The sequence below is a fragment of the Halichoeres trimaculatus genome, unplaced genomic scaffold, assembly GCF_033239565.1.
Source record: "Halichoeres trimaculatus isolate MK-OKI-2021-1 unplaced genomic scaffold, fHalTri1.1 fHalTri1_scaffold_5, whole genome shotgun sequence".
Taxonomy (NCBI): domain Eukaryota; kingdom Metazoa; phylum Chordata; class Actinopteri; order Labriformes; family Labridae; genus Halichoeres; species Halichoeres trimaculatus.
In genome coordinates this window covers 17735034-17761541 of record NW_027437183.1, presented here as the reverse complement: position 1 = coordinate 17761541, position 26508 = coordinate 17735034, and the positions used below count along the sequence as shown (strand labels likewise).

Below are 26508 nucleotides of genomic sequence, written 5' to 3'. Positions count from 1 at the left end.
CCGAGCTTAAAGGAAGGACACCTTGTCTTTGCCACTTGTGGAAATTGCATGTAAAGAGACTTAGCCTTTGCCTCTGCTTAAGAGCAGTTTCTCCAAGTCATGCTCCAGGGGAAATGCCAATTATTCTTCCAGTATCAAAGGTTACTGTCAGTCTTCCCTCTCTCTGCCCTCGACTGTGGGATTGTACAAAGGTAAGGTTGTTTTCCAATAACAGAAGGACACATTGCTTGTAACAGGTGAGGTGTTAGTAACGTCACAATATACCACTGCAGAGGTGAAAAAGGTCAAGCGAACAACAGGATTGCAGGGGCCGGCATATGGCACTGATGTGCAAAGTGCATCCTAAGACTAATATGCTTACCTTCATTACTGTAAAGTCTCATTCCGCGTCTTAAAAATGATTGTTAAAGAGAGGGGAGGAGGGAACAGGAAGAAAAGACAGAAGAGTGGCCACAACAGCTGATTATAGCAACAAGGCAGGCATGGAAGTCATCTGCTTTATTTACTTATGTCAAACAATAATACATAAGAGGAGAGGTCAAATGAAAACCAACCATCCACATCAAAATAAAGAAATTTCAGTCCTGAGATTGACAAAAGCAGGGAACAGACAAAATATCTGGTGTGGTTGTTGGGATGAGGGAGGACAGTGGCAGTTTGAGCAAATTGAAGATGATGGTTGAGGGGAGATTAGGGGGAGATTGCAGAACTGCAGAGGGGGGAGAAGGTAAGCAATCACTGGGATGCTTGGCTGTAGGCACATTCAAAAGTTGAAAACCCCACAACTTAAGGATTTTACAGCTTTTTTTTTTATATTCAGACTTCTTATGTCGAAATCTAACTCGTATATTATCATCTTCCAAAAAAGCAAGGTATTCTTTACATTTTTTTTAATCCTGAGGAGACAAAATTATTTTTTAAACAGAAATACAACACTGCAGGGAGAACAATAAGAGAGATGCTTTATAGATTCCCCATTTCCATATATATGATTTTCTCAAGGTTGCAGCACCCTCAGACTTTGGCAGCGTCGGTGCATTTGAGATCATTCGGGGGAAAACAGCCCTGTTTGTCCACAGGAACATTCTGAGAGCCACACAAACAGTGAAAAAAAAGAAACAGGAAGAAAAAAAAGCAAAATCCCCAGACTTTTGTGTTTGGATTGGATACAGCAATAAACCCAGCACGTAAACGAGATGAATATTTGGAGGCCATAAGCTTTTTCAGCTGAACATACATGGTTGTGAATCTGAAGAAATAAAAAGCTGTAAGCTCCGGGAATTACAACCTGCTGCACTGAGCTTTTAGAGATGGTCTCTGGGGCTGCGCCTTTCAGGAGAAAATCCTGATTTATTTTTTGATCTGTGATGATTTTTACCTTTCTTTTTTTTTCTTTATCTGGTAAATGTAAAAACAAGATTCTGTGATGCTCAAGTGTGAACCTGCCAGTTTTATGCACACCACTGAAGAGATTAAAATGTGCCTGACAAAGAGCAAATCTTTAAATGACATTGTGCAACACAGCCCTTAGGCTGCTGGGTAAAGTCTACAAGCCTCCTTAGGACCATCTGTATTATTGATTAAAGTATTTTCTTGCTAGGTAGGAGCCAAGCAGAGAGGACTTTATCTGCTGCAGACGCTGAGGAGGGATGCTGGGAAGGACTCTGATTTGAGAGCCCCAGGGGCCCAAGGGCAGCCAGGGGACAGGACTGAGTTTGACCAAAGCGTCGTGGAGGGGACGCCCTCCCCCATCTCCTCCCTCTGCCCACCCCCCTTTGTCATCTGTAGGTTAGAGAAGTAGCGCCAGGACTCTGCAGAGCGAGCAGCTGCCTTTATTTTCTCTGTCCCTCCCTTCTCTTCTCTGTGTTGTTGGAGTGAAAAAAGCTGACCCCGCTCTGAATGGGCCATCCTCTCTCTTTCCCCCTCAGCCGTATTTAAAGTTCACAATACGTGACCAGACCTTTGCACCAGGTAAAGGTCCACATGGACTTGTTGGGCTTTACTAAGGGATTTTTACACCCAGCATAAGTCAGTTCCCCTCCTATTTGCCCTCAGGCCATCCTTGTGAGCGTCTCATTGCCCTTGAAAACATGTTAACAGTCAATAGCGTGAAGCCTTGGAGATAAGTTATGGATCTAAGTGTCCTTCTTCCGATGGAGCTTTGATGGTGTGATTTATCATTTCCTGGGCAAACTTCATTTGAGGTTTGTTTTAAGTTTATTACATTTAATCACACATTAAGATGTTACTTTGTAGGACTTAGTAAATTCAAGAATAAAGAGTGGTTTCTGTGAGGAATTTGATTTCCTCAGGGCTTGAGTATGAATATGAGGCCGCGGAGCTGAGGAGGGGCGGCTGAAACCAGCACCAGGAACATGGCAATTATCCTGATTACTGATGCTTCGAGGCTTCTCTGACCCCAAAATCCCTCCCTGTATCTCTCTCGCTCCCTCTTTCTGTCTTTTTTTTTTTGCAGAGATCTGTCACATTGCAAGGGGCCCCTCAGTCAGGCAGGGAGCAACCATGTATAATCCAACAGAAAACAAATCCCCTCCATCAAACACAGCCTGGCTTTTAAAGCAGGCCTCCGAGCACAGGCGCCATGGTGCGGTGCTGAGGCCCTCTGAGACGCTGTGGAGGCTGTGATTTAGCAACCCACCCACCTACCCCCCCTCCTCTTTTTACAAACCCTGCTGTCCTCCCCTTCAACGCCAGCCTGCAAGTTCTAACCTTCAGTTTGTTTAAGCACTGCTGAACCCTGTTGGCCCCGGACAGGGGGCGGGGGGGCTTAGATAATGACGTGCCATATGCCACTCTGCCTCTGCAGCTGAGTGAGCTGTGCATGGATCAGCTCAGGCACAAATCTATTTGAAATTTAATTCTATTATCCTAATATGGGGCTAAGCGTCCATTGTCCAAATCGGGAATTGTGGAATGGACCCGAGTCGCGGGGCAGAGATGCTTCCCGTCAGAGGGAGCTTAGTGATGTGTGTAAAGAAGCAGAGGGACAGACAGATTGGAGCCAGTACTGAGGAAAATTCAGATGCAAAGAAAAGATTGTTAAATTACCATAATTTGATTTATGATAAAACATGTCAGCAAAACATTTGAACTTTGCTTGAAATCTGCTTTCATGTCATCGGTTTGCTCAGCTCAATGTGGTCAGATTCCTCTCTGTACCTAATAGGAAATCCCTTGCTATATGAAGAAGGTTCGATTTCAACCCTCTGCCTGAATAAATTCTATCCACTGGCAGTGTCCAGCAGCCAGACGTCACCCAATATTCCCATTAGTGGAAAAGCCTGGTGCCTCAGACCTCCACTGGTGGGAAAGGCCAGACACCAGAAACTCCAGTGCCTCAAGTGTCTCCCTTCACTTCAACATCATGTGACAGGGTTTAATGCTCGGATGCAGAAGCCAAACGGAGGGGATTTAGGGACGGGATGTATCTGTAAATCTGTCAAAATATTTCTACAAGACAGAAAATATGCTGGGATCACACTGTGGCTGGGGTATTAAGCTGTTGAAACAACATGAAAATTTTTCACTGGAATGTTAAGGAGGCTTACAGTGCAAATTTAAGTCAAAGGGGGCTCGGGTATTTTTTGACTGAAATCTTTGTTAACCTTCAAAGACAGAACGGTGTCTACCAACACCTACAGCTCATAAATTAAGGCTTAAAGTTTAGATTAAGAGAGGACTCACAGAGCTCTATTTATGGAAAACACAGGGTACAGAAACACATCTCCTGCCTCCACCTTTGTCCCTTTGTTTTCACCAATAAATCTTTCCTTTTTCCGCAACTCTCATCTTTGGGATGTCCAAAATGTAAACATTTACAGGATGATAAAATAGAAAAACTTGGGTTTGGCCTGTGCAGTAAATGATTGACAACATGCATCACGCTCCTCTCTGGGTCTCACCGAGTTGCTGAAACATGGGTTCAATTTCCCCTGATCTCAAGAGGACAAACGTTAAAAAATAATGACAGACTTCGGAGCCAAAATGTGGCCTGAATATCTTCTTAAAGAAATTTATTTTACACCTCAAAACAAAAAAGGAGAGGGATTAGGGATGCGGTACATTGGGAATGTATTGACAACTGTAGTTTACATTTTTTGGTGTAAGCTCAGAGAAAAATGTTAATACAGTCATAATAATTGCACTTCATAAATCTCGACTGATGCCAGTATTTCCCCACAAGAAAGCTCCAGCTCTCTCTCTCTCTCTACAGTTACCAAATTCAATTTAGCATTGAAATTTGACGGACAAAAGAAATGCTAATTTAGGACCAGAGGACTGCTGCACTGATCCAATTTTTTCTCTTTCACTTGAGTCCCACAAGGCAATAAAACATTGCAGTAATTTAAGTGCAGTACATTCAAGGGAATCTCACAGTCATAATAAATATTTCACTGCTCTGAATCATCAAGTTAAGACTGGCCCTAGCTGAATAAAATCCCAACCAGGGGCTGAAATGGACGAGAAAAGCAGTGAGCCTCGTCTCAATTCATCTGATGCCAGAGGACAGGGCATGATTGTTTTCATTTTGTTTTTGTCTGCAGGATTAAATAGGACTTCCATTTGTTCCCACCTCTTTCTGTCATCATGACAACATTAGACAGAAGCAGGATGTAGCACTGAAACTACAGGAGCGCTGTGAGAAATGATCCTTACTCTAGCTTCCGGAGAATAACAAAACCTCCAAAAACAAGGAGCAGGATTTTTAAAGAATCTCCCGTACATTACTCAGATATGATGTTTATGGAACTAGTGAATCCGTTTTCAGTCTTAGTGGTATAAAATCTTGTAATGAAACAATTAAAATTAAAAAAGTCTGAGGATTTTGAAGAAAATAAAAACTAAAAAAAATGCACACCACACGCGCATGCACTCAGACACATACACACAGAAACATACACATAAGGTTATGTTAATAACCTCCCAGTCACATTCTTCATTGTAACATTTCTTTTACTTTTTTTTTTGCAACATTTTCTTTTTAAATAAGTATTTCAAGATTTATTGTAGATTCCAGTGTTGGTTAGGAAAAAAGAGCTCTCCAAACAAGGTTCTTACAGAACCAAAGCAGCGACTATGCCTCGCACCAGGACATAAGAAACTGCACATCAGCTTGAGGAGGAATTATTAAATCATAAAAACAAAACTGGAAAAAAAAATTATAATAAAAAGCATTTGAGACACTTTCCCCATAGCAGCCGATGCATATAATATACCTACAAATATATAAAACAACAAAAAATAGGTTCAAGTTTTTCAAGTTTCTTAAATATATCATATCCAAACTACCCAATTCCAAACTTCAAAGTTAACAAGATTCAAGCAGTGCAATTTATGTATCAATTAAAACAGCAATAATAACTAATATTGTACTATCCTTTTAATTCAACCTTATGATCTTTGTACATTTCCACCCGAGTACCGCCTATATTTTGTCCTCATGTATCAGTACATTTGTGTATGTGTTTGTCTATGTGTGAGAGAACTGTGTTACAGAGTTTTGGATCCCGTGAGCAGCCCTAAACTTCGGCCCTTCAAAGACCATATCAGTGACAACCTACACAGTAGCTTCATCTTAGTATTTGGAAGGGGATACAAGTGGTGTATGCACTTCATGTCAACCTATGATTCTCATCAAAAATGTTCAGGCAAGAAAAACAACAAAAAAACAAAAGAAAAAATATTAAATCAATCCAAAATTCCTATTGGCAAACCACACAATGGAACATCTGGAGAATCTTGAAATCCCTTTTCTCTCCCACTGCACCTCAACCTCCGATTATATTTGGGATTCCCACTGCTTCTTGGAACCATCACACCTATGGTCACACAGCACAGCAACACCTGCTCTTCTCTAAGCTCCCACACTTTGTTAAAGCAGTGCCACGCAGAAAAAACATCTCCGTTCTTTAACTTTGATTTTCTTCTCATGATTCTCTGCATCTACGTCCTCCTCTATCTGTAAACTGGGAGGCGGATGTGTGCATGCTGGTGGTCTAACAGACGTGGCACTGACACAGTCTCGTAGCCTTTGCCAAGCATCTGCTCCTTGATGCAGGGCGGGTGGATGTCGTTGATCAGGTACTCCAGAGACTGCAGGCTGCTGCTCAGCACTGACGTGTTGCACAGGCTCTTGCTGGGCAGGCTGCAGCACAAACCTCCCCCACTGTCTATGGCAGGGTGATGATGGTGGTGGTAGTGGTGATGGTGGTGGGGGTAGCCCATCTCTCTGTGCCCAGTTACTGGACCTCCTGTGGAGGTGCCCAGAAGCTCCTGGGGGTTGTAGCAGTCACTGTCGGGAGTCACCAGCACACTGTTCCACGGTGGGGCAAAGTACTGACCCACTGAGAAATTCCCATGCATGCCCACACAGTTCAAGGGGGAAGAGGTGACTTTGTCCATCCCACCTCCTCCTCCGCCAGCACTCACTGTCAGGTGGTATGGTCTGGAGGAAGAGGAGGACACTTGGGCGGCCATGATCCCTCCACCTGGGACACAAGTTTCCGGGGACTTACTGATGGCGCCCCCTCCTCCACTTCCTCCACTGTACATACGGAGCACAGCTTGTTGCTGTGTTTGCTGTTGTTGATGTTGTTGCTGCTGCTGCTGCTTCTGCCAAAGGATATAGTCCATACCGTCTGCGTACACCCCACTCTTCATCGCCTCTGCACTCTGAGCTGGCAGCCCAGGCCCTGCATACACCATGTTAGCCTGGGGAGCCATTCCTACCACATAGCCTCCCCCTGAAGAGCTTGAAGAAAGCCCCATGATAGTTGTGCCCTGCTTGGAAGGACTGGAGTTTGACGGTGCAGCAGTGGTGGCGGCCCCTTGGCACACCTGTTGCAGAGCTTGGGCCTGGCAATGCTGGTTGATCTGGTATATGATGCTCTGGATGGAGGGGAGGTTGGACTGTGCGGGCAGGGCCAGGCCTCGGCCCCCTGTTACAGGAATCACTGAGCCAGCTACAGTGACATTCGGGGGGACTGATAGTCCGGGACCTTCTGGAGGCTTCGAGGGCCCCGTGTGGTAGACCATTTGGCCGTGGCCACTGGCTAAAGTGCTACTACTAGGGGGTGGGTATGGAGCAACAGCTATATGGGCTGGAGAGAGCTTAGTCCGTCTGCCATCTGAGTTTTTAAGAACACCTTTTGAAGGAACAAAGGTAGATGAAGATGATGATGATGAGGAGGCCTTAACAATGGCGAGCAGGCCATGGTAACCCCCCGTGTGGAGATGAGGGTAGGGACTGTAGCGTTGCCCTGTGGTATCATATCCGTTTACAGTCCGGTTAAGGTGCTTGTGCTGGGGAACCCTGATGTTGGTGGGGAAGATCTTGATGGACAGCGGGCTGTTGGCTGTCTTCTGCGCATAGGCGTCGAGTTCTGCCGCAGTTGGGTAGCGTGGGGAATGTGTAGGCACCACCAGCTCACCTACAGGACAAAAAACAGAAAAAGTATGGGTGAAATGAACATTAGTGACGGCATGTGTGTTGGATGAGATTATCAGACTTTAAGTTTAATTACCAGAAGCATTTAAGGAACAACTATCATTGGTAGACTACACTTAAAGCAGCGGAAAAATGTCAGTGTTGAAACCAGATGTAAACAGGAGAACGACTCAGAGAGTTTGGAAACTGCAAATCAAGACTGACGTGCATTTATGTTCCATCACTCTGCTCCATTTGTGCTTTCTCTCCGTCTCATTTTCACACCCTCCTGTGAAGGTTCATCCCTAGACAAATGGATCTTTTTTAAAAACTCATTCTGTCGAAGCCTGGTACCTTAGGCGCTGTTAAATCAGTCCATTGTGAAATTAATTCAGACTCTCTTTAGCATTGAATTGGGTTAGCCTTGGATACTGGGCGAGAAGGGATGAAGGGGAGGGGATAAAAGCTTGTTTAATTGCAGTGGCACATTTGAGATTTATATGTGATATCACTGACTGGATCTTATCCTTGGTCACAGACTTTCTACACTCATCTAAACCAGCAGTTTGGAAAGAGGCCCTTGCAAAAATAAAAGCAATTAAACATCTGTGGGTAATAGCTGGTAAAGGTGAAATATATCAGCACCACTCTATCACTCTCTGGTCTAAGACTTGCTCTGGTCCCTCTCTTGCTTAAAACATATCTAAAACACCACCAATATATTGTTTACAGATGGGAACATAAAGCTGATAAAGGTGGATATTTAACAAATCAAAGCCAATGGTTTATCTTTTTCATTACTTTATATATTTTTTACTAACAAATAAAAAGCATCATAAAAATGATTTTGATATTAAGGTGGATTCTTCTAACATGCCTTTATTTTGCATACAGGACAATACATGACAGAACAAAGAAAGGTAGGTAAAGATGATGCTCTGAATATAAATGTAAATGCTCTATACTGTTTGCAATAAAAAAACAATTCAACGCCCAAAATTCAATTCGGTTGTGAATGTGGCAAGTAAGACTTGCTTGCCCATCACTCAATGAGCCAAGGCTTGGCCATTGTGAATCGAGGTGGCAAACAGGAAAATGGCAATTTCTAAAAAGCCCACCATGTGTCATTGTTTGGGGGCTGGGTATGGAGGTGAGGGGCCGCGGTGAGATTGGATTTAAACGACATTATTCAGGCAATTTCATGGCTACTTAGCTCAGTGTAACAAAAAGGGTAGGGGGTTGGGAAAAGAACTCAATTTACAAGCAATATATCAGCTGCCACCAATGACTTGCAACCCCTTCAAAAATGACATTTTTATGCAAAAGCTAACAAAACGCACAAAAATTAACTGCCATAACTGTGCCGTCAGCAAATGTCCTGGCAACCCAAGGAGTGTGCAGGGTGCAGGCTGTGACTAGGACTCACTCCATTTCCTTCCCGATTGCAAAATCATTTTAAAAGGACTCCACAGCCAAGTAGACACAATTCTCATTTCTTTGCTCCCATTACAGATAGCATGGGGAGTTCATTTCAACAACCCTTTGGGTCTCCAACTGTGAAAATGATTAAATCTACAAGATCCATATCATAACAGAAATAAATTGGGAATTTAGCAGCAGAGAGCAGAGGGTGACTATCCCCACCAAATTTAGTGCAGTCTATTCTGCTCGGTATCCTTCAACCTGCTGCAAACGTGTTTAAAATCAGTAACAGTATACGTCAAATTAATATTTTAATATGTTGAATAGTCTGGATGTAATAATTCGGTTTCAATCAGACACAGGGAGCCTGGTGTCTTCCCAATGCGTGAGGCTGATGGAGCCAGTCCAGCCTATCTAAAGCTAACTAACCTTACTGAAGCAGAGCTCTGCCTCCCTGGTGACAGCAGTGCCATTTGCTTTGATGTTCTGACTAGCAGTGAAAAACTGACAGAAGACTTATTTCATTTGCTCAGAAGAGAAAAACACGCTCATTTCAAAGCACATTGCTGATCCACATGCAAATGGAATGGCAGCATTTTTTCTGATCTTCTTTACATGAGGGCAAAAAAACAGTCTTTGATCATCACATGGTCTAAATGAGGGAAGATACTTGGCTTTCAGGCATATCAAGGGCCTGTGCCCTGCCGCCCCTATGAGCCCCCAGCTGCAATCTGCCCATCATTCCACCTAATTACTGCCACATGAGGAAAAAAACTATAAAAACAGCCAGGAAATTCATTAAAGGGTGGCTAATTCTATTCCTTCTCTCTGACTGAGTCCATATTTTCCATGCCTGAGCCTGCATTTCTTCTGAGAGAGACGAGAAAGCCCTCTTCCCTCCGTCTTTTCCCAGCTTGGCCCTTGTTTGTCAATAGGCAGAGCCTTTGGCACACCAACCTGGCATCAAAGGGTTTCACACTTCACAGGCCACAGGGATTAGAGGCCTTTCAGGCCTACAAAACCCATCTCAGCTCCACAAAGGCTTCCGGTTATTAGAAGCCACAGGCATAAAGGAAGAAGAGGAGGAGGAGGCAAATGAGCATCTGGATGCTTCTGATTCCAGCTTCCTCTTTAAAAAGTTCCATGGTATAAATTTTACAGCAAACTTGATTACAGTAAGTACGGCCACAAAGCGGGGTGTAATTTCACTCTCATACACAGACTCTTATACACACTGTGTTTGATGTGCAGGGTCTCCACATCTCTCTCCTCCAGAGCACTAAGTCTATAAGTGTGGACATGGAGGTTAAAGGAGAGAGTCTCTTTTTAGGCGGGCGCTCTGTGACTTATTGGTTCAGGCTGCAGTAGATCACAGCTCTGAGCAGCAGCATACAGATGGTGCCGCCTGATAAACAGCCTCTGAGGCAGCCAGCACTGCCTCTTTTGTGTGAGCCCTCACCTCCTCATAAGGTAGGGGGTTTCCTGCACCTGTGCACACTCTGCAGTGTGGTTGTGCATGCAAACAAAAAGCATGGTAACACAATAGAGAAATAGGCAAAACACTCACAAATGCATACACACCCAAACCTGCATGTGCAGTTGTGTGTCTCATTTGGCATCAGTGGAGCATGTTGTTATCCTCTGCTCAGCGCTCTCTCATGAAATGTAGGGCAGGGACAACAACAGGTGCCTGTGCGGGCGACAGCCTGCAATGCCTCCTGGGCTAAATGCTTCACACTCGCTTCATTTCGACATGCGACAGCCTTGTAAGGATTAATTATTTCCCCTGGGGATGGAAGAATATGCTTTTTCCCTTCCTGAGAGCAGGAGAGGCTATGCACACTCACAAGCACGCCAAACAGCTATCAGCACAGGCACAGGGAAACCAGGGCTAGCTAGCTCTGCTTTTACAATAAGTAGGAGGGGAAAAAAAACTTTCACATGAAAGGAATGTAAACAAACCAAGCATATGATTGAACTGCATTGGAGATGAGATAAAAGGCGAGGCAAACACATGCATTAGTTCTGAGAGATCACGCGCCAGGGAGCGGAGATGGCAGGGAGGCAATTAATGGGCTGACCTTCGTCCTTAATCACCCAGTGCCTGGCACACAATGCCCATGTGTCAGAGCAGCACATCTCTAAATGCCACCCCTCATTAGCACCATGCACGCAGTGAGAGACTCTATCTGTGCGCTGTTACTCTCTCCAGCGGGCGGACAGAGATAGCAAAGACTGGGATAGGATAACATGGCAGCATGGAGCCGGACTGAGCCGCAGTAGGCCCTGATATGATCTAGAAATCCCATTTCACTTGGAGGATGGGCACTCTCCTTTCTCTCCATTTTTGATTGGCATGAAACTCCCCAAGCGCGACGTCCTTGGTGTACCCCGTGCTGTCACTGTGATTGCATGTGTGTGCGTATATGCCCGCTTTGTGTATGTGTGTGAGTGTGTTTGGTGAAGGGGGTACCCAATTCTGAACACTCAATTAACACTCCTTTAATTAGCTAGCAGTACATTTTGAATTCTGATGAACTAATTTTCTTGGTGTGAGGGTGGAAGAGGTGGGGGGAGGCCTGGTAAAGATGAGGTCCACTGGGTACAAAACAGCAATAAAGAGGGAACTGGTTAGATTAGACTGTAAAAAATCCATTAAATTCTGTGCACTTCTTCCAAGTGAGAGGTCAAATTGTGTTGATCACAAGAAGCAGAAGCAGACAGAGAGAGTATGAGAGCAGGGAGTTAGGTGAGGTGGAAAAGGAAAAGGAGGGGGAGGAGGGAGGGGGAGAAACAGGGGAGGAGAAAAAAAGGAAGAGGAGATAGGGAGTCAGAGGCTGAGTGAGAGAGCAGCACCAAATCCAGAGGACCATGAGAATGCTATGCATTTTAATTAGAGGTTTAAATGAATAAGCAGAGGAAAAAGTTGGAGAGAACTGCCTGAAATGCCCTTGCTCCCATTTATTAGTGTTCCAAGTGTTCTAAAATTATGGGGAGGCTGGAGAAGTTTCTTCTTATTAGCAGAGAAAGCTCTACCACACATCAAAAAGCCCTCGACGTTTTCTCACTCACTCCTGCAAACTGCTATCCCTACTTATCACACACACTTTGATCCACTCTGACCGTGTCGGGGGGAAAAAGTGCTGTTTAAATGAAGGGAGAGGACCATTTGGTAGAGCTGCAATTAAGTTTCCACAGAACACGGAGTGCATAGAGTACACAGTGACTTTGACCAAACAAACAGATCGGTCAGTCAGCGATGGTCAGTGATGAGGTTCAGACAAACAAAAGGAGCAGAGATTAGCAGAAAGTTGAAAGAAAACACGAGGTCAGCTCAAGATCAAAGTTAACAATCGGTCGCTGTATGAGCAAAACAGGGCATCAACTGCTGCACAGACTGACAGGCCTTTTAAAATGTCAGCTCGCTATGACACCTGGGTCCTTTCTGGAAGGGGATACATAAATCCCTAAAAAGTGCAGATTTAAAATCTCACAACAGTTTACATAAAGGGTCTGAATCCAGTACAACAGTTAAGTATCATTAACACTGTCAAGAGTGAGCACTTGGCAGCAGCAGGAAGGAAAAACTTCCTGTTAGGCAGATACTTTGAGCAGAACCAGACTCATTACTGACAGCCATCTTCCAGGACTGACTGGGCTGAGAGCTCACGTCACTTGTGTTTTACCAGCAGGACGTCTCCTCTTTCAGCATTCTCATACCACATTCTGCCACTAGTGGCCACTTTGAGCTTACTATAATGAAGTGATTCAAATGAATAATTCACAGCTAAAACAGTTTCCAATCCTTCAAACCAGAATCCTTCAACATGGAAAATGTTTGACCTGTCCGCCTGGAGAAGGCAGATTGAAACAGCATTGTTCCACGGAGAAACCCTTGACCTGCAGCTATTGTTCAGCTCTCAGCAGATAGGATCAGGGTCTATGACATCCTCTCCCCACTGCCGTTAGCTTGCTGTAAAAGGACAGGCAGGCAGGGGGGAAGCCAGAGGCAGCACCGCGTCCTGAACAATACCTGCCTTGTGCTAATGGAGGTGTCATCTGGCACAGGGCTGATTAGTCAGCGATTACAGCCGGGCCTCAATTGCCGTGACAACTGCTGCAAACACAATGGGCCCTGATAGAGCCAGCTGTTTGGTCCTCTGCAATTAACCCTGCATCCCACTCGTCTCCGGCAGTGCGCTGCCTCTAATTGACTATCGGGCACACAAAGCAGGGGCTGTGGGCCAGACCCCCTGGACGTAGCACCCCCTCCCTGCCCCTCCGCAGAGGTAGAGATGATAATAATAGAGGCGTCCCGTGGACTCGGCCGCCAGTCAATCAAAGCCTCAGAGCCCCGCAGGAGCTTCCTGAGGAGCGAGGGAGCAGAGGAAGCACATGTATGAGCCAGTGATCAACAGGGTAGCGCAGCCTCGTAGGGGGCAGACATGTTGAATGTGCCCTCAGCCAGAGTGCTAATCAATTCAAGTGCACGTGACGGGAAGGGAAACCCTGCTGCTTGCCTGATATCAGAAAAGCCATTTTTAGGAACACTCATCTGCCTCTGTTCATCTCAAGGTTGATTTTCTGTGCACAACAAAGAAAAAAATCAAGGCAATTATTTAGCAGGCCTTTGCTATCTATAATTACAAAGATAAAAATCAAACTGCGGTGATTTCTCAGAGGATAGAGTCGTCTGAATTTGTGGCTGCTTGTGTCATCATAATCATCAAACTAATGCATACTTAGAGACAGAGAAAAAGTGTGGTCTATACCCAACTCCTCCCAATCTAATCATTTTCTCAACAATCTGTATTTGCAGATTTCAACAAACTATTTCTGTATTAAACTTTGGAATTACATGTGCAACAAAAAATATGAAAATGATTTTATTTGATGAGTCACTATGTAAGTAAAGTCTGTAGTTTTATGAGAACAAGGGGCTAAATACTGCAACCACATATTGGGCTTTTAACCTGCCAGCACGTCTCACAAACAGCAGAGGATAACCAGTTTGTTAAAGCAATCTGCACACTGATCCGCCACAGGCATGCAGACATGGCCCCATGTCAAAAATGGATTTAATCATTAAAAGAGATTTTAAGAAAACAATCTTGGACAAAACTCCCCAAACTAATCTTTCATTTCATTAAACCCAATCTAATCTGAGATTTAATCTATCTTATTTCCTGCACAAACAGATGGAAGAAATTCCAAATTGGGAGCCTAATTGTGGCTTCATCCTCACACAGACTGCAGCACGAGGTCATTTAGAGAGCCTGCAGTGAGGTGGTGCACGTGTGTGTCTAAAACAGTACTGAAACACAGATAAGGTCCACAGATACCGGATACATTTATTTGAACTATCAGCTCTGCATTTCTGTCTGTGAACATTTGAATCATTTCACAGCTCTGTATATGTGTTTAATGTGATAGTGGACAACATGTCAGATCAAAAACAGCTAATTAGGTTTCTCTTATAAAGCTTTCCTCCCAAGAAATGTGAAATATTACACCACCAGGACACTGTCATGTTTACATTTTCTCGTTAGAATTTATCTCTGAAGCCAGATGTTACTGAATCAGCCATGAAAATTAATTAGCTGGTTTGATGTGGCAACCTCGTGCTCCTTCCAGACAGACCTGGCTTTTATGGGCTGTAGGGGAAATTACTGAGAATTGATTGATCCTGAAGGACTCCCTCTGTACACACAGCCTGGCACACAGACACACACAGACACACACAGAACGATACTCTTCCACCAACAACCAATCCAGACATTTTGCCTTCTATTTGAACCAGTTACCTCTCTTTTTACACCAGACTCAGCGCATTTAAATCCAGACAAATAAGCATGCTACTGAAATGCTCTTTATTTCTTTACCCTTTAAAATAGGTGAATAAGTGTCACACACAATTAAAATGAGGTTAATCCGTGACTTCTGCACCCTCTAATCCATAAAACAGAACAAATGCTTATATTTTCTCTTTAAATGCTTTTTGATCTTTTCACTGCTGTCTCTCAAATTCATCCCCTACCTCCCCTGTTTATTCTATTTTCTCTGTCCTTACTTCTTTCCACAGTCTGGGTCCCTACACCCCGTTATCCCTTCCTTTACAACCCCCCCACCCCCATCTGTCTCCCCATCCCTCTTTTGCAGTCTCTTCCTCTCCTCTCTCTGTCTCCTTCGTCTCCCTCTCTGAGTAAGTGAGTTTCATCTGGGGTGCTTGCCGGGCGAAATCACCTCAGGGCGAACACTTTATTATCTGTAGTCAAAGCGTCACCACAAATACCATTCTACACACACAAGTGTCACTTTCCATTTGTCTGCACTCTGGCTGCATTAGCAGAGCCTCGCCAGCCCAGAGCCTCGTCTCAAACGCGGCCGGCAGAAGAAAACTAACAGCGTGGGAAAGTGCTCGTCCTGCATTCCTGCCCCATTAACACCACTGACAGCACAAGAGCAGACCCTCTGCCTCTGAATTAAAATGTTATTATCAGCTTGTGGAGACAGCATTTTAAATGGCAAAAACATAAAAACATGTACATCTTATGGTCTCCTCTTTTTGATACAGTAAATCATGCCATTTCATCCTTAAAAGAAGCCTCTCTGGCCTACCCTGGAATATTTTCAGGAACATTTTTAAGTTGATCTGCCCGTGTCAATTAGTGTCAGGAAAACAAAATATGACTGAAAGAGAACCGACTATCAGATCCTTTGGGAGAAGTGCACGTGTTAATTACTGATGATCGAGCGCACTGTCCGACAGAAACAACAGCAGTGTGTAGTTTGTGGCCTCTGTGAGCCACAGAGGAATGCAGGCCAGCAGCCATGTCAGGCCTTTTGTGGGACACCCGTGCACCAAACAAACACAGAAACTGGGGCAACATGTTTACCTCACACCACACAGTGCACTCCAGAAACAAAACCACCAAACAAAAAAGAATGACCTCCATGTTTGTTCCCATGACAGCCAAAAAGAGCATTCAATAGAAAAATATGAACCCTGAATATTTCAAACCGTGAACAGAGCTACGACCTCATTTCAGGCACGAGTTTCTCCTGCAGCTTTCTTTTGCAATAATTTATGGGAAGCATGATAGATAATAAATGTAAAAAATAACTATATTCATCACAAACTGCTCTCTGTTTAATAATCAAATCTGGCCAAAGGGCTTAGCGGAGTCCATGATTCTGTATGGATGGGGGGGATCTTGCTCCCCCATTTGTGGGATGCCTGTGATGATCCAGCCCTCAGGCCTGCCCAGGCCACCCTCATTGTGCATACAGCATGGTCTAGAAAGCAGAGCTTTATCAGCAAATACCCCAAGTCAGCACAAGCAGCGGGGCGGTTATGCGTTACGACTGGCACACCAGCCGATATTGTCATGTGCGATTAGGCCTGTGCTCACGAGCCTGTGAACTCATTCCTATGGCATCAAAGTCACCCGCCAACCCCCAACCACCAACACTACTGCAGCCCCCTGCTCTTGTCCAGTCGCATCCCGGCCTCTCTGCTGCCCTCTGCTCCCTCTCTAGGATTTTCCATTTTACACTGAGCCCTGCTACTCTGAAAAACACCCTCACTGAACCCTGTGGAGAGCTGTGCTCCAGTGCAAAAACACACAGAGGCAAAATACAACAACAGGTTGGACTGGACCAATTTCCAAAACAAAACTCTGCAGCTGAAATATGTCAGTCCAGAAGGGTCATCCACAAGTTAAAGCTAGCCGGTCCTGCGAGAGACAGCTGGAGCCTGGCTGGTTGTTTTGTCTCGGTACACCTCTTCAGATGACACGGCTGATAGAGAGGAACAAAAGATGGCTCAGAGAAGAAAGAAACCATGAGGCTGGTTATAGGAAAACACCAGAGAGCAGAAACAGAGATTAAATCATCAGTGATGAGGCAGAGAGCAGTACAAGACACAGAAAATAAAACAAGCTTAAATCCTGACCTAAAACATTCATGTTTCACCCTCCCTGTCCTGTCTTTAAGAGAATATGCCACACTATGACACTGTTTTCTCATTGGGCTACATGAACAGCCAAGAGCAAGTCATGCACAAACTCAAATGGACAACAACACACAAACACACACACACAGGTTTGGAGTAAAGGACCCCAGAGGTAGAGATTGTAAGCGCATACAGAGATAAGAAAAGGAACCAGAGCAGAGAGCAGGAGGAGGAAGAAAGGCAGAGAGTGGGGGAGAGATGAGGGGGGAGATGAGGGGAGGCTGGAGGCGGCTGTGCAGGCCTGTCAGACCGGAGGAAGTGCTGGTGCGCAGGCCTGCAGGTAAATGGAAGAAGAAAGGCGCCTGCAGGCTGCCTGAGGCAAGCCTGGGCCCTTCTGTTCTATCATTTAGGAGACAAGTCCTCCACTGATTCCCAATTAATATTTAACACTGCACAGACAACAAGGCAGGCAGCTACAGTACACATGCCAAAGAGAGGAGAGGAGAGGAGAGGAGAGGAGAGGAGAGGAGAGGAGAGGAGAGGAGAGGAGAGGAGAGGAGAGGAGAGGAGAGGAGAGGAGAGGAGAGGAGAGGAGAGGAGAGGAGAGGAGAGGAGAGGAGAGGAGAGGAGAGGAGAGTTGAACAGCTGCATTTTTAGAAATCTAAAAAAGACAGAGTTGTAGGGCTAGTTTTTAAAAGAACCACAGAAGCACTTTAAGTTTTGCTTAAAGCTGAAATGTGTAATGTTAATTAATACGTCACTTTTTATCCTTCTTTCAGGGAGCTTTTCCTTCAGCCTTAACTCTAAAAAAAAGTTGAAAAGCAGCAGTTAGAAATCTGTTCAAAGGATCAGAAAACCAGAGTTTTGGAAGCGGCAGCCAGAGGTCAGCAAAATAACACACCCTAACCCCAAAGCTATGACCAAACAAATCTGATTCATCATTTCTCAAGTCTGAAAAGAGAACGAAACCACTGCATGTAAAGATGGCCTTTAAAAGTGTGAGTATCACAAGCAGACCACAGAATCCAAAGTAAAACGTCCCAAAGGGGCAATAACTTCAACATTGTGCTGTGGTCACTTTGCACTCCTGTTCTTTCCCCGGCCAAACCATCCGCACTATTAGAGTGGACTGAAAAACCACATCAAGAGATGGTATTAAAACTTGGTGCAAGCTCATGACGGGTCAGATCAAAGACTGCATAGGAGGGTATAATCTGGTAAATGAAGTCAAACCAACAAGAATTATTTACAGCAATATATCGTTATACACTTTAACTGATGGGCAAATTTCAAAAAGATACTTTTGGGGTTTTTAAATGTGTTGTGATTTTTGGTGTTTTGAACAAAAAGTGGAAAGAAATAAAATAAAGTAAAAGCTGTAAATCTGGTTAAAAGGATACACACTGTCAAAGTCCAAATTTTGGCCCCAAAAACCACATTTTTATTCAGGACTTGGATAGAAAGACCACTCGCAAACACTCTCAGTATGCCAGGAACGTGCAGCACCTCCTCACTGCCTCTCATGGTCAGTGAGCTCTGAGATGGCACGGGCCGCGTTGTTTCCTGCGGGACAGCGAGGAACTGCGGACACTCTCTGTACCCTCACTCACATCCCCCTGCCCACCCCCGCTCTCTGGCAGGCGAAGACAGAGGGTGTCGCTGCCTTGCACCTGGGATGCCCAAATGCCAGCTCGGAGGCTTTGGAACCAGAAACCTGTTTTTCAACCCAAGTCCTGCTGCGACCTAAAACTGAAGCAGAGCCCCTCTTCCTCAAACTCACCACCCGAGGCAATAAGATTGCTTGGCCCCCCGTGTTCACAGCAGAAGGCAGAGGGCAGAGGGAAGGCATGGCGCGGTGGGACGCCAGCAGCCGGAAATGATCCTGTGTGTGCCAGCGCTGAGACGCCAACACCACAGAGGAGTCTGTGGTATGAGGTAAGACTAGTGGTACCAATACTACATGGCTGTCCCCCCCGAGATGAAGTGAAACTCTATTAATGCTCTGGATTTGCAATATCCAAAGTGATGAAAGTGTGTTGACACTTTTCATGTGGCTATGCAGACCCAGTGGTCCCCAAAATGACACTGCATAAGTAGGCACCCAGGAGGAGGCAGGCCGTGGATAGCTGTCAATCACCTTTCAGTATGAAAAACACCTCCTGACCTCTGCTTCCCTGCTTCAGACTGAGGAATAATGACAGTCTCTGTGGGCACTCTGTGGAATTCCGAATGGGAGTTAGAAACGAGGTAGTTCAATCAGTGGGAAAAGGTCAAGTGCATGCAGATTCTCTTTCCCTCGCTCACTCTGTCACCGCTTTTTTTCCCCTCGGTTCCACTTTCTGCCCCCCACCTCCAGGCTTCTGAGGCAATCAGGGAAAAGGTTGTTATTTCTGCAGCTGCTGGTGACCACTTTTAAATATTCAGCTGCCCCCAGTTTTTCCCCCTACATTACAGACGGTGGAGTAACCTGCTGCAATTTGATATGGCCGGTTAATTCCCCTGTTATGTCTCACAGCGGCTCAGACAACAGTGGAGGAAAGGTGGCTGGAGGTCATTACCTGAGCATATTCCCTCTAACAGGAAGTGTGGCTTATAGGAAGAGAAGCTGCTAAAAGCAAAGCAAACTAATGGCTCTGGCAGCTCTGTCTGCACAGGCACAGGGCTATTAGGAAAACTACAATCCCCAGGTGAACCTCTGTGTCATGTCCTAAGGCTCTATGTGACACGACCAGGTTGTCTCTGTCCATCAACTGGCAGAGGGCTGAACCTGGCCCGACATGGCATGAACCAGGATATAAGGCCTTCAGGGAGCTTTTCATTTGCGCCTGGCTGATTGGCACTGCAGGCCTCCTGGGTGGCGTCAGGGAGGGTTACAGCTGCAGGTGTGTTTGTGAGTGTGTTACAGGTCACATTTAGAGACTAATTTCTGTCTCAATAAGGGTAGGACAAGTGTAGGAAGTGTCACACTCATGGTGCGAAGCCTGGGTGCTTCAACATGCGCCGTGATCAAGTTTTGAAGTCACATAAAATAAGAGTGTCTTAAAAGCTTGGACATCATAATTCAACCACTTCCTTATTATTTGTTAACTGAAAAGACAATACCCATGATTCCTCTTTTAGCCATGTCAGGAAGGGGGTCACATCAGAATTCAGCCACTCACTGTATTAGCTGACATTACCATTAGCTAGAAAGGTAATAAATGCTAACTCCAGAAGGAAGTGATACAATGCTCACATTAGCTACTCTCTGAAGATAACAGAGAGTAAAGTTCATGTAAAATACAGTAGGAAGAACTTAAATTTAAAAACATTAATTCTGTGGGAAGCACCAAAATGATAGCAATTGTCACAAGTCCAGTGTTTATATGACTTACGACCAGGAATACAGTCATAAAACATTAAATTAGCAGCTGAATACCATCTAACATGTGACTCAGAACAGAAATATCTATCATGGGACAGTTAAATATAAGTCAAAGAGTGTAAAAGTGTTTTTATGAATATGTTTATGTTTGTGGCCAAGGAGGAGTTTGAAAAAGCAGGAAGACCCAGGTTTAGCCCAAAGTCAGAACCAATTATAGGGCAGCTATTGGAGCAGTGGTAAGCTGTTAGTAAGAACAGCAGAACCAGCAATGGGCCCAAATACTGAACAAAAATATGCACCCTTAGTTTGACAATGACATTCTGAGGAAATGTCATCCCTGCACTAAAGTAACAGCTAAGTAATGAATGAACAAAAGAAAATCTGCTGAAATCTGAAAAGATATTATTTCTGGATGCAGCCTGGCAGAAATCTCCTCATCAAGCAGTGAATTGAGGGAATCTGGACCTGTTAGTCTCTAGCTGACATGTGGCAGAGTAATTGCTGTCTAGGCCAGAGAGGAGGCAGGGTGGTGGGGGCCACTTGGCCTCCTGTCCAGCCATCTCGGTGTTACTCATCATTGGACTGGTGCACCACTGCTGTGCTCTCCTTTTCCTCCCTGGAACCACAGTGGAGGAGGACGATCAAGGAGAGGGACAGACAGCAAGAGTGGACGCCGCTGCCCGAGGGTGGCCAGGGTCAGTGGCATCCATTCACCCCTCTCCCCCCTTGCAGGGCCTTTCTCTCTCATCTGTCTGGATGGGTGCCCTCTCTCTGGGGCACAGCAGGATGAGAGGCCCTGGCTCCACTGCCGTCTCTGCCTTTCATGTCTCCATCTAGGGCAGTGGTAGAGAGATGAGGAGGGGAGGACGAAGGACTGGGGGTGGGTGGGCAAACTACAAATGTCACCCAAAAGGGGGGATTTAATTAAAAATGACAGGGGCTGGCGCTGGAGAGTGCAGCCACATATGCACAGAATTTGGGTGCAGAGAAAGCAAGTGCCTATGATTTATAATTCAAGTAATGCTCCGCACTCCTTTTAATTCTACGGCCAAAGAAAAAAATATCAAAAGGCCGTCTCTGTGAGGCTAATCCAATATGATATTTTTAAGGGCAGGCGGTCAATGGCTTTTTGAAAAGCCAGCTTCTCTGTCTGCCTTTCTCCTCTCTCTCTCGCTTCTCCACTTGTCTGTCTTTCTCCACCTCCATTCTTTCTCTCCCTCTGCACTTCCAGCACTACAGTGCCTCACCCCATCCCCCCAACCTCAGCCCCCCGAGTCCAGACATAGAGCGGGGCTGTGATAATGGAAACATCCCGCTCTCCGCCTCCCGTTTCTCCCGCTAAGCTCTGTGCGCTTGGGGGAAATTGATTGTCTGGCGAGCCGATCTGAACGCTTCCAGCTGATGGCAGAGCCAGTTAAGTCCTTTTTTATTGAGGGTATGAAGGATTTTTAATGGGAGTCGCATCAATGAACTGTGCAGCCACTCAGCATCTGCATGCAGGGGCTTTCTCTAAAAATCCCCCTCACCCTCTCATCCCAACTGCTCTGCCACCCTGATCTTCACACACACATGCACACACTTTTCTCCGTAAAAGGATGCAAATGACACAACTCACCTCTACCTCACTGCCCTGTATTCCACCTCAAATCCTCTCACTCACCCTCTTTGAGGAGTGTATTCTGGTATTTGGGCTCCCATCGGGAGCCCAGGTCACCTTACCCACAATGCTCCTACCATGTTGGCACAATCTGGGTCACAAAACAATCAATCACAGGGCCCTGCTCTACGATGGTGACCCGAGTGTGCCCACTTCTGCTGCCAGACCCACTGTCTGCTCCTCTGCACCCCTTCTGGGCCTGGACGAACAATCACCTTATTGAGGCCAAGAGCTGCACAGTGGTGGAAATCCAACACTTGCTTCTCCCCCTCCCCCTCCCCCTCCAAGGACAGAAAGGGGGCTATTATGTTCAAACATCCTCATTATGGACCTCAAGTCAGTTGCTGTGGTAGTCTTTCAATCAAAGGGTTTAACAGGTGGAGGAAAGTGAGTGAGAGAGAGGGGGTCAGAGAGAGAGGGTCAGTGAAAGGGTAGGCCAAAGGGAGGGCTGGAGACTGTTCTTTTTTTCTATTGATTTGAGTCCTGACTCCCACTGGCTGCTCCTCAATAAAAGGACCCTGAGAGGAAGTGGGCTAATCCTGCAAAATTGGAAGGATAGAATCGATTAAGACGGCTGTTCAGGACTGCCTCCATTTCCCCCCCTTCCTCTCCATCCTTTACTTCTCTAATTCTATTTTGCAGAGTTTCTCTTTGACCTTCCTGTCTTTTCACATCTCTGAAACCTCATTAGTGGGCCCAGTTGAACCCCTATCGGCATAAGTGTGGCCCCTTCCCAAATGCACCAAGATATCTGCTTACTGCTCTTGTTCTCTTGCTGTTTCCTGCACATCTATAGGCCTGAAACAACGTCCCTCTGCTGCAGAAGCACAGAATCTGCTGTTCTCACTAAGCCGTGTAAGCTGAGGTAGAAACCAGAAGGTTTGTGTTCCCCTGCTCTCCATCTGCAGTCCTTCTAATCAGATTGAGCTGAAGTGCGGGCTTGCCATGTAAACAAAGGCCAGTAAATTCTCCTGGACTGTTTAATAGAGAAAATAGACCCACTGTAAAAAGCTTATCCAAAAGCTTCAACAAAATTAGTGAAAAATTCACCTTCCAGATGCCCGAGCGGTGCTTGCTCTAATCCCAAAACTGGTTGGAACTAGTTTATCCGGCTCTGGAACAGTTTTCAGCCCTAGCTCATCCCTGTCCCTTTACACCGTTTTGTGAGTGGACAGAGGGAGGTGCTCAGGGAGCAAACAGAGCAGCTGTCATGCTTTACAGGCGGCCGGCACAGCCAGGGCCAGACACTGTAAATGTTTACAGACCCTCAGGGTCACCCGGGGCCAGTGAGGCACGTTAAACAGTGTCTGTTCTGCCCTGTTGCCACGACTGCACAATCAGCACAGCTAAACAGGCCTCACAATGATTGGACAGACAATCCGGCAATCCAAAGTCTAAGTGCAGAGTGAATAAAACTGTTAAGGATTCCTCAGCGATAAACAGAAACTGGAGAGACCATTCTCCTTTCTTTATTATGTTGGGGTTAACTACCTGTTTCCATCCTTCACCATGACTAAAGGATGGAATAAAAAACACAAGCGTTTGTAACTCTCTGAACTCCTGACCTCTATGGTTCCCTATCACATTCTCTACTCACATTTCCGTCCGAGGGTTTGTGGGGGCTCCAGGGTCTTGCTGGCACACACCGGGTGCTGGGGTGGAGGGTTTTGCCTCCTCTGCAGACAGGCCAGCATGGCGAGGTGGGCACGGTACTACAGCCGGGGGAGTTCTGCGGCCAACCTAGAGCAGAGAAAGAAAGAAGAAGAAGAGGTAAGTAAAACAGGATGATTTAAGGGTCAAAACCTCAGTGTCCAGTGAGCCTGCAGGAGCTGGCTCTGGGCTAGGAAGGGTTAGTTTTTTCACCCAGGATTTAATTGGGGAAGCATGCCTACAGCTGTCTGCCTCTCAGCTCTGTGTGCTGAATGATAAACACACACCTGCACCGAGGCAGCACGGTTGACACGGTTTCAGAGCACAGTCCAGGGCCAGTCACTCTGCAGCTTCTCACAGCACATCCACACAGCCATTCAACCGCATCTCCTGTCTATGAAACCGTCCTCAAAACAAACACATAGGCTCACACAGAAAGCAGCAGCACTCAGGCACATTCCTTCCAGGGCAGCGGTGTGTATGTAGTGATTGATGGCGTTATCTATGGACAGAGAAAAAAATGGTAATGCTGAGAAAACAGCAGTCTGTCTGCTGCAACTTAACATGCAACAGCTCTGGGGGACTGTCAGGAGAGGCCTGGGGGACTGAGCAGTGTCTGGATGTGTGTGTAGCTGTGTGCTGGATGCATGTGTGTGTGCAATGGATTGGGAGGGGGAGACTGCCAACCGTACATCAGGGCTAGTGACGGCACTAATCAATCTCCCTCTAGGCCATAAATCTCCAGCTCTGCACTCCCACTTTTCCCCACAGCCACCTTCAGTCAGGAAGAAGGAGGCAGTGCTGTGAGTTTCCTCTCAAAAAGCCCATCAGAACCCCAGTGGAAACACAGGACACACTTGTATAATGCTATATATATATATATATATATATATATATATATATATATATATATATATATATATATATATATATATATATATAAAACACCACAGCTCCCTCACTAAAAACCCTCAACAATCGAGTAGCATGGAGGGTATCATTCATCAGAACAACACAGCAGTGTCGCAAAGCACAATGATGACTGATTACAAACTCTTCTACTTGTGTTATGTGCCAGATGAGAACAGCTAAAGTTAAACATTCGGGTCCAGACAGCGACTTTATAAGATAAGGATCCAGATTCATGCCTCTGTAGTTCAATTACAGGAAAACATATGTGCTCACTGTGCTGAGTATAATGCTACAGAAGCCCAGAAGCTTTTGTGGCCTTAGTCTCTGAATGTTTGATTCCCTCGTCCAAACTGCATCAATATGAAACACTATCGTTTCCATCTGGGCTGGTCTCATCTCATATTAAAACAAAGAGCAGAGGCAAATATTTCATCGGTGCTGTCAGCGCCAGCGTCTCCCGCCATGATGCGTGGCAGATTATTGAAAAATGATTTCTCATGCGCCTGTCACAGGCTTGTCCGCTGTTATTTATTTTCTCAGTGAATCACTAAATGAACATTTAGCCACCTGCCATCAGTCCATTACTTAGTTGTATGGATTATCATTCTTTATGTGAAAGAAGGCAATTACAATGATTACCAGATAAATTAATGGCAGCATGTGGAGCTCATTTAAGGGGAACCAGGAAAATAGACGGGCATTGAAATGCATCAAAATATTCAAGCAGAAGCATTCGATCAAACAGACTTTTATAATAGGACAGAGTGTTCCTGAAATATTTGACCAAGGTTGAAAGCTGTGATGTTGAAGTAAAAGAGTTAGATTTGCACAAATGCAATACACTTACTGAGGGTTATTTTACTGTGACTTTAATGCACTGCCTGCTTTCCAGACCATGCTCAATCATCTGACCTTGTAGCACAAATCTCCTAAAAATGAATAAAATGCTGCTTTTATTCTTCCTATGAGTTCACATGATGCATCCACTCAATGCATTCACTTGTAGAAATGTGGATGTTACTTTTTTAGAGGTAAATTAAATTAAAACCAACAACACTGAACATTTGTATAAACTTTTACAGTCCTCTTTACACAGATTACACTTTTTAAATCTGAGGCTCAGAGCAGTGGATCCATGTTTACTGCCACTGTTTTACTGCGCTGTTTGCAACAAATAAAAAAGACTTCCCACAGATAAAGTCAAACTTGATTAAAGTAAGTATTGACAAATGAAAGACGGGAGCATCATTGACAAACACAACTCAGTTTGCTGCCTGTAATTAAGGTTGAATAAAATTCCTGGTTTGAATCCTCAAAGTAGACGCAGGTGTAAGAGGAAAAAAAAAGACACCATCCTTCTAAGAATTCAGTCTTTTGCTCATTAAAAAGCATTTTAAATAAAACATTTTCACAAGACATTAAATTTGACCTCAGACCCTGAGGCTTGTGTAACACACTTAACACGCTAAGTCAGTGTGTATTTTTAAAACCTGTAAGAAGCAGCACACAACACTTTTAGCACAACCTTGATGGTGTAAAAATGTGTTCACAGAAAGGCTCCTCTCTTATAAATGTGGGTAAATTAAATCTTAAGACTCTACTTGTTAACTCAAGCACACACACATGCTAACACACACGCACACACACTGCAGATGGGAGAGAGGGGCCACTCTATTTCTCGCCAGGTGCTTGAGCAAAAAAAGGTCGCTTCCAGTGCCATTTCCTCTCTCACACAGGCAGGCCTGGCCCAAACACACTGGCACTTTGAGCTCATTACGGGCTATTCACATAATCCTTTCTCTGTGTCCTCTCTGTGAGGATACTAATTTCACAACCAGCCCGTCCTCACAGCCCATTTGTTAAGAGATAGCGGTTCAGAGAGAGAGAGGGAGAGAGGAGCAGGACACATGGAGAAGATTGAGACTAAAAGCCGGTCCTAACGGGGGGATACCTCCACAGTTTTCCCCTCTCTGAAATGAAAGACAATCGTCTAACTACCCTCCATTTTTCTCCATTTGCTGTTCACCAAATGTATTCTGGGGCATTATACTTGGCTGAAAGAGACCCACTTTTTTTCAATTCAATTTCAAGAACCAATTTTC

At 45.2% G+C, this 26508-nt stretch overlaps 1 protein-coding gene across 2 annotated transcripts in view; it reads right to left on the bottom strand.

Moving 5' to 3' along the window:
- Nucleotides 1-466: 466 nt before the first annotated feature.
- fam222aa (family with sequence similarity 222 member Aa) overlaps nt 467-26508 on the bottom strand; it is a 99136-nt gene continuing 73094 nt past the window's right edge. For both annotated transcript variants that reach the window (XM_074670249.1, XM_074670248.1), the window contains exons 2-3: nt 23442-23584; nt 467-7451 (exon numbers count right to left, since the gene is read on the bottom strand). In XM_074670249.1, coding sequence (XP_074526350.1) covers nt 5977-7451; nt 23442-23538 — 1572 coding nt within the window. In that variant the 5' untranslated portion in view covers nt 23539-23584 and the 3' untranslated portion in view covers nt 467-5976. The remainder of the gene's footprint in view (nt 7452-23441; nt 23585-26508) is intronic.